Genomic DNA, 16369 nt, shown 5'->3' with positions numbered 1-16369 from the left:
TTTCCTGTACATACTGAGTTTTCAGTAGCACAAATATTCTCAAATATACTGTTGTTATTAATTTTGACAACAGGCAAAATGTTCTCTTTGCGTTTTTCATGCATGACTCCACATTACAACAACTGAATGACACAAACGTGTGAACTTTTACAATAGCAACAGGCTATTCTGGTTTGTGACCGTACCTCTGCCAACGGGTGTTTGAATCTACATGAAGGATGTATAAATGTTACGGACGAAACCAGAATGGTCTCCATAGAATGTAGTTTGATGGTCTGTCTTTATCAAACAACATCAGTTGCAGTGATAAAACGATAAATTGTTGTAGGTCACTATTTAATGAAAGACTAGATTCACGTTCTAATTTATGCATCTGGTTAATAAACCAGCTGATCAGTTCAGTTCATACAGGATCATACTTGCATATTTTCTATTTTACAGATTTCTCTTGTGAGAGAGAGTTTGGAGTTGAATACTCTAGTATTATCTTGAGTTGGTGCAAGAGAGACAAACTGTGAAGGTAACTGACATGAATTGATTTACTGATTGGTATTGGACATTATTCAACTCAGAAACTCACACATGCTTGCAATAACACTGACATGATTCAAGATTTTAAGACAAGTCTCTTCATTATTCTTGGGACTTTTACTTTTATATAATTCCCTAACACACTTCAGACCCCCACGATGTTGTGTCCTAACGAGAGCTGGGTGAGCCTGGATGACTTTCAGCCTCGCTGTACCTGTCTCTACCCCCACACAACTTGGACCGATGCAGCCATCCCCTCCAACACTACTCAGCCCATCAGCCCCACTATCCCTACCCCTAGATCATCCATGTTTGGCACTAACAGACCAGATAGCCCCATCAGCAAGTATCTAGAAAACCAGGAACCCTTCCTTTATCCGGAATGTCCCAGATTTAATTCATATTTTGACACTGGTGATGTAACATCAACATTTCTGTCAGTCACTCCAGATATCTGGTCTGTCAGCCCCAGTGATGAGTCTCTCCCAGTCAGCACCAGCTCCAGCCTGACCAGCCTGAGCTCCACCAGTCTTACTGACCCCTTCCCCAGCTCTTCCACCCTTTTCCAGAATTCAGAGGAATTCTACAGTGATCTACTTCCCTCCCCATCATCCAGCACCACCTCCTTGAACTATGGCTCCACACCAAGGGGATCCCTGAAATCAGACATGTCAGGTTTGCCAGATGACATCAATCTCTCACATATACTTTTCAAAGACATCTGGTTCTGTAACACCTGTGACCTTTTTCAGGATGGACCACTACTGACCTCAAGCTCCATGTCTCTTCCTGTCAGCCCAGTGAGCAGCTTCACTAATCTGAGTGAGTGCAATGTGTCCTGCAGTTTGACCAGCCTGTGCCACCAAGGAGTGTCATTTCCAGTCCCCAGGCAGAGACCTGGACCCCTGAACAAGATGTTGGATAGGAAGAGAAAGAGAGATGAGGATGATGAGGTAGAGGTGAAGGTTTGTAAGAGGGCCAGGCTATAAGTATGGGGGTCAGATTTACAATGTTAATGCATGTTTGAAGTATCGGCTTTACTAACATTGACTGACTACTTTACAGTTTTCTAATATTTTGCTCTGATTGGATGTGTTTTTAATTTCAACCTTTATTCTACTTTGGTACTGCAATATTTAGTTACACAGCATCGTATTGTCCTTCTGAAATCATTTCAGTCCTCAAATTGGGTGTATGCTTCCTCAGAAATTATCTTTGTGAATGTAGGCCTCTATTAACTTAAAACCTTTTTCTTACTTCTTAATATCACGGTCCTGATACTGTACCAGGGCTGCACATACTTTTTCAACATCAGGAGTATGTACTTCTTATTTTATCAATATAGCAGTACTGGAAAAACTTAAGAGTACATTTATAGCACTAAATGGAATTTAATGGCGTATCAATAACCTTGTGTTACGTTTCATATATGCACCACAACACTGCTACTTTTGTGTAAATAGGTCAATAAAAAACCATTCTGAATACATTTGTAAGTGATTCTAAGACCATACACCACTGCTGTGGTGTGTATCTCATAGGTTTTGTAATTTTTTTCTGACATGCATATTTTTTATCCATACATACACCAATATGGCCCTTATCTGTAGCCCTGTTTTACCCTATTCAGCAATTACCTTTCTTACTAGCTCTCATACCTGCCCCTACCAGCGGTAACATTCCCAGGCCCCCATTCCCGTACTTTCAATCTGGTTAGTGGGTAACGTATGATATAAAAGGAAAGCCATTATCAAACTGTACCAAATTATAAAAATATGACAGTAGATGATTCCTCATAATTGTAAGTCTGTTCAACATATACATGCGGGTATCATACAGGTGAATACATTAACGTACAGTTATAAATCAGTGTTATAAGTGTTAAATATGATCTTTTGTCAAAAAGTGACACAGACAGGCAGAATGAATCGGTACTTTTTATCAAAGACAATCTGTACATGAATGAAATTAAAGTTTCATTGGACTCCAATATGTTGACGTCATGGCTATCACATGTTGTGTAGGAATGGCTAGATGGGGAGATGGAGGTGGTGTTTGGATAGGCTTATAGTCTCTATACAGTGTAGAAGATATGATGTTAAAGTCACGGTTAGTACAGGTGGTGTAGGTGTGGCTAGATGGGGAGGTGGAGGCCACTGTTTGGATAGGCTTATAGTTTGTACGAGATGTAATGTTAAAGTCATGGTTTGTGCAGGAGGTGTAGGTATGGCTAAATGGGGAGGTGGAGACCACAGTTTGGTTAGGCCCATAGTTTGTATACAGTGTAGAAGATATGATGTTAAAGTCATGGTTAGTACAGGTGGTGTAGGTGTGGCTAGATGGGGAGGTGGAGGCCAGTGTTTGGATAGGCTTGGAGTTTGTACGAGATGTAATGTTAAAGTCATGGTTCGTGCAGGAGGTGTAGGTGTTGCTAGATGGGGAGGTGGAGGCCAGTGTTTGGATAGGCTTGGAGTTTGTACGAGATGTAATGTTAAAGTCATGGTTCGTGCAGGAGGTGTAGGTGTTGCTAGATGGGGAGGTGGAGGCCAGTGTTTGGATAGGCTTGGAGTTTGTACGAGATGTAATGTTAAAGTCATGGTTAGTACAGGTGGTGTAGGTGTGGCTAGATGGGGAGGTGGAGGCCAGTGTTTGGATAGGCTTGGAGTTTGTACGAGATGTAATGTTAAAGTCATGGTAAATACAGGTGGTGTAGGTGTGGCTAGATGGGGAGGTGGAAGACACAGTTTGGATAGGCTTGTAGTTTGTATATGGTGTACAAGGTGTAATGTTAAAGTCATGGTTAGTACAGGTGGTGTAGGTGTTGCTAGATGGGGAGGTGGAGGCCACTGTTTGGATAGACTTGTAGTTTGTACACAGTGTTCAAGATGTAATGTTAAAGTCATAGTTAGTACAGGTGGTGGAGGTGTGGCTAGATGGGGAGGTGGAGGCCACAGTTTGGATAGACTTGTAGTTTGTATACAGTGTTCAAGATGTAATGTTAAAGTCATGGTTAGTACAGGTGGTGTAGGTGTGGGCAGATGGGGAGGTGGAAGCCACTGGTTGTATAGGCTTGTAGTTTGTATAGGGTGATAGATACTGAAAATTGGTCAGTGAATTGCCAACAATGCCTGTCTTTCTTACAAGTATGAAAACAACAATGAGGTGCCACTGCCTGATAGTTGAACATATATACTTTTGTGTTCTAAAAACCATACATCTGTTTCAGAGAACTAAATATCTTGATTACACTTTTTGCTTTTGTTCTTTCATTCTTGAGAAACATAAAATCTGTTCAGAGAAATAAATGCTAATATGTTAAGTTCATCTAGGTCTTTTGTTGTCATTCATAACCAAGGCAATATCAAGTCATGTGGCACCAGAATTGGACTTTACACATTGTACCCATGAGGGAACTGAACCTCGGTCCTGGTGGGAAGCAGAAATACCTCACCCACCAGACTACCCCTCTGGCCTAACCTGGGCAGGTGTGGGCTGACACAGTGGAAAATATGGTGGCATATGACAAAAGTCAAAGTGGAACAAGTCATTTAGTCCTTTTTTGCCCATGTATTAAAAAGAACTATTTGTTGTATGACACAGCACTGTGTAACACTTTCTGATCACACAATCAGGTGATCGATGCTACGAGCAAAGATAGTCAGGTACAATCATACAAAATAAAGAAGAAAGAAACTCTGCACATGGGAAATCAAAATATGTTGTGGAACTACATGTGTAGACATATACAGGTCTAAACTTGATAAGCTACAGATCAACATCATGTAGCTCTTTTTTCAGCAGCAAACTTTGTTTGAATTGGGCACACAATATCATTCAGTCCTGACTAGTGTGGTCAAATGAAACATTATTTATGTCTCCTGTGGACTTTCAAACATCCTAAATGAAATAAAATAATTGTATTGATTTTAAAAATATTCTTTTTCTCATTCACGTACATGTTAGTGTGTACATATATATAATACCCTTCTGTTTCATAAATAGCAATGTCTTCAGTTTACTTTTATCTTTTCGTCCTATATTTAGAGATCATTCTTTACAGCCATGATGTTTGTAAAGAAATAAATATTTTAAGTTTCCGTTGATCTTTGTTGTCATTGTGTCACCATAAATGGCCCTCATGCATTGTGTCCATGTGGGATTTGAACCTAGGAAATGCTTGGCTCTCCAGGCTACAAATGTGCCCTATGCAGGGTAGGTAGGAAATTTTCGTGGTACAGACCAAGACCAAATGTGTGCTGTGAAGTTACACTGGTGCTGTATTCCTTTCTTTGAGCATTTGTTCACAAGAACTCTTTGCACCATCTGAATCACAACTGTCTGACATAAGTCAGCATCAGACAATCAGATGTTTCATCATCAGGGATGATTGTCGGTCCAGTGCCACCAAATATCATGAACACGAAATGAAGCTGGAGTGAATGAGTTTAGTTTTACGCCGTACTCCGTAATATTACAGGTATATTTCTGTAATTCTAGTTCATTAGATCCATTAGCTAAGCCACTCACAAAAACAAAACACTCGCCCCAAAAAGTGCATTTACACATAACACAAAGAACTAGCGATAATCTCAAAGTCTGTACTTTGAAAAGGGAGTGAGTAAGTTTAAGTTTACGCAACACTTGTCAATATTTCAGCTATATTTCTGTCATTCTAGTTCATCAGATCCATTAGCTAGGCCATTCACACACACACACACGAACTCACCCCCAAAAGTGCATTTACATATCACACAAAGAACTAGCGATAATCTCAAAGTCTGTGATGAAAAGTAAGTGAGTTTAGTTTTACACAGCACTCACCAATATTAGAACTACATGTCAGCGGTCTGTAAATAATTTTTGAGTCTGAACCAGACAATACAGCAATCAACAGCATGAGCATCGATCCACGCAACTGCAAGTCGGCGAGTATGACCACCCGATCCCGTTAGTCGACTCTTACGACAAATATGGATTACCCAACATCAATTTTACCCCGGACCTTCACGGGGTAGGAAGTACGATGACATGTTAAATAATCTTAGTCGTCATCCATATATTGCTGCCGATTTCTTCTTTCCCAGAGTCTCAGAAGAGTATTTAGTGTATTTAAACAAGATTTCAAACGTGAAAACAATATGTGGTTCGTAGAATGTTGACTGTTGCAGTTTGTTACAAAAGTTACATGGAAAACAAAGTTTTCAAAGCTTTTATTTTATTCTCCATAGCTGTAATTCCAATTTATTAAACCCATTAGATAAGCTATTCATAAAACAATACACTCTCCCCAAAACGTGTACTTGGCTATAACACACAGAACTAGTGACAATGTCAGTCTGTACATGGAAGAATTTCATCTGTGTCAATACTAAATGCTGGCTAAAAAGATCAATAATTGGAAATATCGCGGATAGGAATTATTATTACAGATTATCGATATGAAAATAGTGTCTTTGATAATATCTTACATAAACGTTTGTGATAGAAGATAGTTTTGATTTGCTCAAACAATTCACAAAGTTAAGTTTTTAACCAGGAACTGCTTCTGAATTATGTCCAGGACGCCGTTTTGCCTCCACGATACTTATCGATAATCTATCGATATTTAGTTAACGACCATCGATGTCTGGGGTTATTTATTTATCCGTCCGTCTTTCCGTTCTGCCGTTCATTAATTTATATATTTGTTTATTCATTAGCTGCAACCGGACTTACTTTTGATTAAAAACAACGGTATAACAGTGATGCTGTATTCAGTGCAAAAATCTGGATTCGAACCTACGATACTGGGTTTCAGCTCAGCTGCCATTCGCGAACTGCAGACTAGAAGTGGAAAAAAGATCTGGTGTTTGTTGCATATGAAGGCATAGTGACAAATTTAGAAGCTGTTGCTGACATGAATAGATCTGATACGAGTGAACAAAAACTAGTAAACACTGCCCCTTTTAATATCACTGTCCTGATACTGTACCAGGGCTGCACATACTGTTTCATCATCAGGAGTATGTACTTCTTATTTTATCAATATAGCAGTACTGGAAAAACCTAAGAGTACATTTATATCACTAAATGGAATTTAATGGCGTATCAGTAACCTTGTGTTACGTTTCATATATGCACCACAACACTGCTACTCTTGTGTAAATAGGTCAATAAAAAACCAAAACAATACTTTTTCAGATGAATACATTTGTAAGTGATTCTAAGACCGTACACCACTGCTGTGGTGCGCATCTCATAGGTTTTGTAATTTCTTTCTGACGTGCATTTTTAATGGCCCTTATCTGTAGCCCTGTTTTACCCTATTCAGCAATTACCTTTCTTACTAGCTCTCATACCTACCTCTATACAGTGTAGAAGATATGATGTTAAAGTCTTGGTTAGTACAGGTTGTGGAGGTGTGGCTAGATGGGGAGTTAGAGGCCACAATTTTCAAGAGGCTTGCAGTTTTTGTCTACGATAATAAATGGCAGTGAGAAATGCTGAAAATTGATCAATGAATTGCCAACAGGGTCTATTTGTTTTTTAGAATGTAAATGAGGTGGCATGAGTGTAATTGTTGAAAAAATATGTATTCTGTGCACTAAAAATATACATCTGTTTCAGAGAACTAAGTATCTTAATGATACTTTTTCCTTTGTTCTCTCATTCTTTTGAAACATATAATCTGTTCAGAGAAATAAATACTAACATCTTAAGTTCATCTAGGTCTTTTGTTGTGATTCATAATCAAGGCAATATCAAGTCATGTGGCACCAGAATTGGACTTTACACATTGTACCCTTGAATTGGGAATAGGACATGGGTCCTGGTGCAATGAGGAAATACTTTACCCACTGGGCTACCCCTCTAGCCTAACCTGGGCATGTGAAGGCTGAGACAGTGGAAAAAATGGTGGCATATAACAAAAGTGTGTACTTAAAGGGAAACAAATGTTTTAGTCCTTTCTATCTGTTATATGACACAGCACTGTGTAACCACTTCTGTTCAGACAATCAGGTGATTGATGTTATGAGCAAAAATAGTCAGTTTCAACACCAGCAAAAAAAACAATCACTATGTCAATTCACGTGATCCCAGCAGATCCATTATGCACAGGCACCTGGGGAACCAATCCAACAGGAACTGAAGGGTACCTTTCCAGACACCCCTTTTGACAATTGAAAAGCAAGTTGATTCTGAAGAAACAATAGTCAAAACTATTATGTGAGATTCTGGACTATTTTTCACGTAAGCTTTTTGTCGTACATGTCAGGCATGAGAGACTTGTATTTAGTTGGGTTTTTTTCATTTGGGAATGGATTTTGCCAGATCCACAGAAAGGAAGGTTGATAATGATATGGTTCATGCTTTAATGTGTGTCTTAAAACAAAGTACCATGCTATGGAATCCGAGAAGGGACATTGTCGCTTTGTCGCATTGTCGCGTTGTCGCCCTCTCAAAAACAAGCAAAATGAAGCAATTAACCAAAGCGCGACAATGCGACAACGCGACATTTCGCCTGTTTGTCGCGTGTCGCGTTTCGAATAACATTTTCTCTGTTCCTCCAAAGTGCGACACTTTTCAAGGTCAAAATATGTCGCGTTGTCGCATTTTCGCCCTATCTACGATGTGTAAAAAAACCTAAACATTTACTGAAACGCGACACGTGACAATGCGACATATAGACCATTCTTAATTTTTATGCATGTGACCTTTGACCGATATCAAAACGAGGTTATACCCGCGAAATCTGCGAATCGTGATGGCGACGAAATCTGGAAGCGATCTGACAGCTGTACCGTCTCTCACGTTTTCCTTCGTGGAGACTTATATTCAGATGAACAGCAGAAGTGCCGGTACTTCCCAACTGAACAAAGGCTTCAAATATTACAGTGAAGGTTTCATTTTCAATTTGCGAAGTAAGTTTCATTCATCAATTTCCATCTGTAAATGGTAACTATCGCACTGGCTGTCAATGTCATTATGTCATTGCCGATTTATGACTGAAGATGTTTTTATTTTCACATAACATGTTATCATATAAATACGGGACACGCTAATTATTATGATGTGCAACGCAGAAGCTCTTTTGTGACTTCTTTTAGTTAGATTAATGACTGACATTTACAATGTTCACATGTCACTGTGACCTACATTCAAGCATGTCAATAATCAAGGTAGTAATTGTCAGATCATATTATGTTAAATTCATATAAAATTATTCCAAGTAATTTCTATTTTCTTGTCTTGTATCTTTTTTCAATTGTAATCGTTTTCTTGCAGCATCATGTGATGACACATCTTGTGTAATAACAGCTGGCTGTCACCGTTCCATGAAGAAAAATGAATCGCCACATAAAGTAACTGTAAGTTGGGTACATGATATTGTCTGGAAACAAAACATATATTTATATATGTATATTGTTAGGAATGCATATTTTGTTAAATGTCTCACTTGTGTTTATTAATTGTGATAGCCTAGAGCCTAGTTGATTCATTTCATACAAGTACATGTACTATTAAATGCAGGTCACCTTAGAGATCAGTCCAGTGGTCAGAGTGGTCAGTACCAGCTGGAACTGTGCTACAGGTCAGAGCCAGTGCTGTGGTCATGTGACAGATATGTCATGAGCCGCCTATTTCTATCAGGGATGGCAATTTTCCACGGAAATCAGGTCCTCCTGTTTCCTTTCGTGTTCTATGTATAATATTAATATATGTCTGGGTATTTTTAACTCAGGATCTGATTCTGTCATTCCTATTGTTTGAAAATATGTTTTTTCTTCCACAGGTGTTTTATACCTGATGGCCCACTATAAGCAGCGAGGATTGAAGTCCATCCCACGGGATGTTGCCAAGACCTCCATGCCACAGACATGGCACATCCCTAGGCTGGATAAAATAGCCGGTATGTCAGTACCAGAGATAAAGGTGTCTGGTTACAAGAATGATGGAGAGGACCGGCCTGTGAAATCAACCCTCTACAACCCCATTAGGTCTGCCCTTGCACCGTTGTAACCGTTTTTGTCATCTCGCAAGTTAAATTATCCCAGAGAAGCATGGATGGCTGCTTCTCCAGACCGAAAGGTGCTAGACCCCAGGTCCAACCCTCCTTTTGGCCTACTGGAGGTGAAGTGTCCAGACCTGCGGAACAAGGACCTCCATGATCTGCACTACCTCAGCCGGAAAGACAATGGCCAGCTTGCTCTTAAGATAACATCAAACTACTATCATCAGATCCAGATGCAGCTGGCAGTGACTGGTTTGAAGTGGTGTGATTTGTTTGTATGGTCTGAAAGGCAACACCATCTTGAGAGAATTGACTTTTTTCCTGAGGGTTGGCAAAGTGTGAAAGACAAGGCAGATAAATTCTACTTTGATTACATTCTCTCTTAGGGTCTGTATCACTCTGTTACCAGTCATTTCTCTGTCTATTAATTACCTATATAATCAGCATTATTCTCAACATCAAGACAGATGAAATTAGATCATGTTTAATGCATTCAGAAAAATACAACAAAGGTAAACCTCTTTCATTGTTTAATTGAGGTAAGCATGTCACATATACATAAGACATATTACCTTTTCATATTTATATTGTAATTTATCCTTTTTGAAACAAAACCTTACAATAGTATGGTATGGGCTAAGGGGAGATAATCACAGTTCCAGGAAATAATTTTGTGAATTTTTACTGAAGCTGTTATGATGCATTCGCATATCCGGTGAATTGAACCATAGCCTTTCATGAATTCAGTTCATTATATAGTCCCCAGTACCAAATATGAATGATTTACATTTGTTTTAATGGAGCATGTGTTACTTGAGCCCTTATGTCTATTTTCAAAGTGAAATATGCAAAAATGTAATATGTACTAGCCTTGCAGAAGTGCAAGTTATGTTGGTTTGCAGTTGTTGCACTTAGTACTGTGGACTATGTCAGATCACTGGTTATTACTATTGGGGCTCCGTATTATTCATTAATCACTTAATCGGGGCTACAGATAAGGAGCGTACATGCGTAATGTACGTACGCCTAAAACTCAATGACATACGACATAATATAAGATTTCAAGTGTATCATGTATGCACATAAATACCTTTCTACGTCAAACATAAATGAAGTTTAATAAAGTTTAAGATGAAAAGTTGTTTAATATTATAAATAACAAACTATTTCTCCGGCTTGCTGACTCAAAAATATACCAATACTCTTTCAAACCTCTCAGTACACTTCCACTTGCAGCATGAGGGGTAATTACACACACACACCGAAAAGTTTTCTAGAGCCCTGCTTAACTAAATTATTGCATTCATGAATAATAATTTGTTACCAAATAGTTGTGATACATGTCATATTCAGCACTTAGAGTATCCGTTGCAATCCTTACTTTTACCATCTTCTGTTTCCAGTACAAAATACCGACACCTATAAGCCTATAAAATTTAATAGATCTGTATATTCAGAAATTTTACATTTCATGAATATTACATATTTCACCATTTGTCAAAAAAAAATTTCTTTTATTGCTGCAGCACTGATTCAATGAAATGTAATTATGACATATTTTAAGGTTTGAAAAAAGATATGAAAAACCACAGCATATCATCTGTAAGTACAAATTTCTGTTTAGAATTTCCACTGTCACTACAGTTTCATTATGTGCACTGAATCTATTACAGACTGATGAAAACTAACACTGTACATAAATACTCTCTTATAGCATTAATGTAAATATGATGTATATTTTATGATCTCATAAAAATAAATTGCACATTTCTATTAATGAACATGAACACTCAATCAGTTTTCATTCATTTCTTTTTTATCAATGGTCCTTGAAAACTTGAAGTAATGCAAGCTACAGTCCACAGCTGATTGATGCTGCCCAGCTCTGCAAGAGATACTGTAGAATCAAACAGGTGATTCTCTTTAACTCTTCTGATCAGTCTTTCCACATGAATCCTAAGTGATGCAATGGGTCTCCTCTACTTCACTAGGTGTGAACTGCCCAGAGGAATACAGAAATGGAGGAATGTTAAGACCAACACCTCTCTCACTCAGTATACTGGCAATAGTAAAACCTTTGTCAGTCATAACACTGTCCCCTGGCTCCAGCAAATCTAGAATGCCAGACAATTTTGTTATTTCAACATCTGACATGACACTTGTGTATAGATTAGATACAAAGGTAATAGCGCCATTTGGAGCAATGCCAATCAAGCCTTTCAGAGTGCAGGAGCTTTTGTAATGGGAATAAAACATGGAATTTAACACCAAAGCTGAGGGAATTTGGATCCTGAGCTCCGTACAGTCTAAAATGACTCTAGTAGATGGGTATGTTATCTGAAACTCAGGAGGCATGTATCTGTCTACTGGCACTCTGGAGGGCCAGATAGGAATTGATCCTAGAACAAAATACAGAAAATTTGCCCAGGTGATAATTTTTCAACTAGCAGTCGAAATGTGGCAATTAAAACGAACAGCAAGATCCTGCTCTGGTAAGCCAAGCCTCAGACGTACAAAAAACATGAACATTTCATCAATAAGGGCCATGTTTCTTGGCCTACCTGCAAGAGAAATGGCATTTGCACATGCGTAATACATACTGCACATATTGGAGGCACTTGGCTTTACAAATTCAAAAAACTGTCTGAACAATTTATAAGAACGAAATGATGTGTAGTACTGGATGAGATCATCATTTCCAGCGAATCTTTCTAATCCAAATCTCTCAATGGTGAGCTGTTGTTTTAACAAATCTTTCTCCTTCTCCAGCTCCAGAATTCTTTTTAGAAGATGCTGTGTATCTGGCAGGCTGACATCTGTCTGGGTCTGAGCTGACAAACTGTCCTCCTCTTCTTCATGGGGGTCACAGTCTAACAGGGAGCTTGTAGGACAGGAAAAATAAAGAATTTTACTTACAGTGGAAATCAAGAAATGTGTGTGTGCATGTTTATGTGTTTGCTCATTTCTGAATATCATGAAACACAGACGTCGGATTAATGTTTCTTTCAAGGGAATCAATGATTATGATTATCAATGAGGTGTTGCAGATACTAATCAGATTTAATGCTTTAAAATTAAACAATGCTACTAAAAAAACAGACTTTGGTTTGAAGAGCATTTGAACTGAAGTAGAGCTTAAAATAAGAATGTTTTCTCATCTACAAACATGTTTCTAACTTTAAACCGACCTTTCTGATGAATTTGAATTTTTCGGCTTAAGTGGATGACGGATGGCTGGTGCTTACCTCGACTTCATATTTTCCAAGGTCCAAGGAAATATGGATGGCACAGATCCTTGCTTAAGGGTCCTCCTTACTGGTGTGTACTTGTAGTCCTCGGGCCGGAAATGCTTCGAGCATACAACACTCTTCCTTGTTATCTAAATACAAGTGAAGTTAAAATGAGCCCATTGCCATTATAAATATTTAAATCAAAGCTTTAAAAAGAAGCAAGTCTTTTTTCGAATGATTACAATAAATAGTTGTAACCTCGCGCACGCAACACACTTGCTTCTTTGAGTATATAATCATTGTTCTTGCGGTCCATCTGCTACTTTTTGAACTTTTTCAATTACAGCACCACACTGAGCAATCGTTACCATGTGTTGTTAATTAACTTAATTTATCGTTTAGGCACCATGACATGTTGTTAAGGAATAAATATTATTTTTCTGTTGTATGCGCTGCTTGACAGCTGCACCTCCGATAGATTGATTGCAGTTTGAATTTGGCGCCTCAAATAAATCGAGATTTAATTCAGAAAATTCTGAATGAAAATTATAGCCTACCGTAAAGAAGGGTCCTTCGTCTCGTCGAATAGCAACTTTCCACCTCTTTCGAAGAGCTTCGGGCTTTGGAAACGTGTGAAATGACAGTGAACCGTCGTTTCGTGCAACGGATGTACACAGAGGTACACAAAAATGGTCAGCAGCCATCGTTGCGGGTATAACCTCGTTTTGGAATCGGTCAAAGGTCACATGCATAAATATTAAGAATCGGCTATTGAAATGTCCCTTTTCGATTACCGATGCGCATGCGTAGAAAGTCAATTATAGTACGCATGCGCAGGAAAAGTTAAACTCTATTTCACATTTCAATGGTCCTTTTGATACTTCCAATGGTTTTTAAAGTGAAGTAGTGCTTGAAATGGTAGTTGGGCTGCTTTTCTTGAACTTAATGCAAATCTTCATTGTTGGAAAATTATTTTATATATAAATGTATTTAGTGAATGAAGTGTGTTTAGCAGCAAGACAAATATTTGCGCAACTTTTCATTGTAATCAGGGCACACGTTTGCCTTGTCATTCAAGGCGGGGCAATTTGCTGTGCAGATTAATGTCTCTTTGTCACACCAGATAGCTATTATCATAAGTTCGAATCCCAGCACCATACACATTAATCACTTTGAACATTTCGTCGATATCCAGATGACAGGTTGTGAGACACTGAAATATTGTTAAAATTCAAGCCACATCGGCAGAAACATCAGGTCATGTCCTCGAATGGGTCGCTATGTTCCATAATGTGGCTCCTGACAGTTTCTGTCCGACGTTGATGTACTTGTTCGAGATCTGCCTCCCTTCAGCAAGCAGTGGATGGATACCAAGTAGAATGAGATATCACGTAACCACCCGACACGTCAAAGACAGTTTAGGTAGGCTTTGAACGTGATAAAGGGAAAACGCCAAACAAATGGACTGTTATCATTGTGATATACTACCCCAAGATATAAACGCATAGACGAGAAATCTGTTGAGAAAAGTTTCAAACATGTATAACTCGTCCATAAATAGACTTTAGTGCATGAATTTTACATCAGTAATGAGTGCATGTGCTTTAGAAGTAGGTAATGTCCATAAAACAAATAATATACTTCTAGACAGCATAGACGTTGATGACGACGAAGCACGACCTTGACGTCTGGTTTTCTGGTTCTCAAACGAATCTCTTTCAGCCTGTTCCGTACAGTTTGACCTGACATCCTCTGAAGCGCAGGTACCCTGGCTGTTGTGCTCTCACCCGTGGGAGAACCATCACGATACTGTAGTACCCGCATGTACCTATTTGAGCTGCAGTGGTAACTCTAAATCTGCCTGAAAAGGGGCGGTGATTTCTTATATCTGTTTGGCTGCAACGAGCTGCAAGTCTAACATTCAGACGCCTGGCAACAGAAGAGTTGTTAAAATACAAATCGACTATGCGTTTCTTTTGGAGGGATGGTTTATTAGAAACGATCAAATAGCTTGGTAGTGTTGCGTACCCTTGAAGTGGCAGAAACCAAGTCTCCCTCCCTCCCTCCTCCTACTCTGCGACTCTCCACTCCATTCCACACCACACCACACCTCTCCTCTCCTCTCCTCCTCCTCCTTCACTCGTCTGGGGCTCCGTTCTACTCCGCTCCACCCTAGCCCACTCCTCTCCTCTCCGCTTCGCTCCACACCACTCCTCACTCCTCCACCGCTGCACTCTCTCAAGGTTTGGGAAACTTCGCAAATTAGCAAGGTATTTCAATACAATAATGTGTTGTCATGTCTGTTTTTAGTTCTATTTGAATCCTGTCTTATTAACCCTGCATATGAGATAATTCACAATATATCTTATACTTTTCTCATATGGATACTTGATCAAGCGATACTTATGTACTTGTATCGTTTCAAACATGCACCTACTGAATCATAATATTCTTCAGCAAAATGGACAGTTTGAATACGGCATTCCACTAACCACGCACCCTTAACCCACACTCTTACACGGCAACATGGATGTTCATTTATCATTGTTCTGACTTCGAATCACGGGTATCTCAGCTCGCAATTAAAGTATTCATGCTTGTGATAGTTTTTGGATTCCGCCGTAACTAATAAAATGCGACAACGCAACATTTTGACGAAATGTCGTGTTGTCGCATTGTCGCGCGTCGCGTTTCGTTAAAAGATTGATCACAGTATGGATTATAACATATTGACTAAAACGCGACACGCGACAATGCGACAACTTCACGAAATGCCGCACTGTCGCATTGTCGTGCTTTGGTTAATTTTTGCTTCATTTTGCTTGTTTTTGAGAGGCCGACAACGCGACAATGCGACAATGTCCCTTCTCGGATTCCATACCATGCTGTAAATCTTATTATATACCAACCACAAATAGAGACAGCACATAAGAAATCATATACAAATGCAGGCGTAAAATTAGTAAATTGAACACATGTGTATGTGCTGTGTTGCTAGATAAATTCTGCCTCTAACCAACCTGATTTTGTATAATTGTTGAAACATAATTGACCACTATTGAACACATCAGTACAATTGACCACAAATTTCTTGAGCCAGGCCACACACAGATGGAGTGCGATGCAATTCATTCCACCATTGAATTCGCCAAGAAGAAGACTAGCATCTATGTGCCAAGCCAGTGGGACACAGTTATAAGGATGGCCCGACGGAAAGATCCATATATTGTCATCCTAATACAGTATACCGATGTCATGGACTTTAAGAAATATGCCCATGGCAAATTGAGAAACACCAAAATTGATACTGATGGTGGTCGTGTGAACTGGATGTCAGTGTGCTGGATGCGCTACATTAACGACAACCCAGAAAGCATCTTCTTCAAGACTGAGCACAGCAATGAGCCATTCAGAGAACTGAAAGTGTCTACAGGCAGTCGTCGAGGAAGACCGCGGAGTATCTGTGAAACTCTGACCCAAAGGTACTCAGGAAAACAAGCAATTTCTTCAGCCAAGAAAAAAGACCTTATGTCACTCTGTCGATCGGGTATTATACCGAGAGAGTATCACAACTATTACAAAGAACTGCCGACAGATGCTGACAAAGTAGAATGCC

At 39.1% G+C, this 16369-nt stretch overlaps 2 protein-coding genes and 1 pseudogene across 2 annotated transcripts; 2 read left to right on the top strand and 1 right to left on the bottom strand.

Moving 5' to 3' along the window:
* The first annotated feature begins 689 nt into the window (after nt 1-689).
* Nucleotides 690-1520, top strand: LOC137277207 (uncharacterized). Its single transcript, XM_067808880.1, has one exon. The coding sequence runs from the start codon at nt 690-692 to the stop codon at nt 1518-1520; it is 831 nt and encodes a 276-aa protein (XP_067664981.1).
* A 6698-nt stretch (nt 1521-8218) lies between these two features.
* On the top strand, nt 8219-9535 carry LOC137276954 (uncharacterized; annotated as a pseudogene).
* Nucleotides 9536-11867: 2332 nt separating this feature from the next.
* Nucleotides 11868-13457, bottom strand: LOC137278953 (THAP domain-containing protein 1-like). The gene is made up of 4 exons (XM_067811451.1): nt 13311-13457; nt 12769-12902; nt 12204-12404; nt 11868-11922 (listed from the first exon to the last, which is right to left on the bottom strand). Exons 1-4 carry the CDS (start codon nt 13455-13457, stop codon nt 11868-11870), a joined length of 537 nt encoding a protein of 178 aa, XP_067667552.1.
* Between the last annotated feature and the right edge of the window lie 2912 nt (nt 13458-16369).

Source organism: Haliotis asinina, chromosome 3 (assembly GCF_037392515.1).
Source record: "Haliotis asinina isolate JCU_RB_2024 chromosome 3, JCU_Hal_asi_v2, whole genome shotgun sequence".
In the NCBI taxonomy this organism is placed as follows: Eukaryota; Metazoa; Mollusca; class Gastropoda; order Lepetellida; family Haliotidae; genus Haliotis; species Haliotis asinina.
Note: the sequence above shows the minus strand (reverse complement) of the source record. Positions and strands in the feature narration are given on the sequence as shown.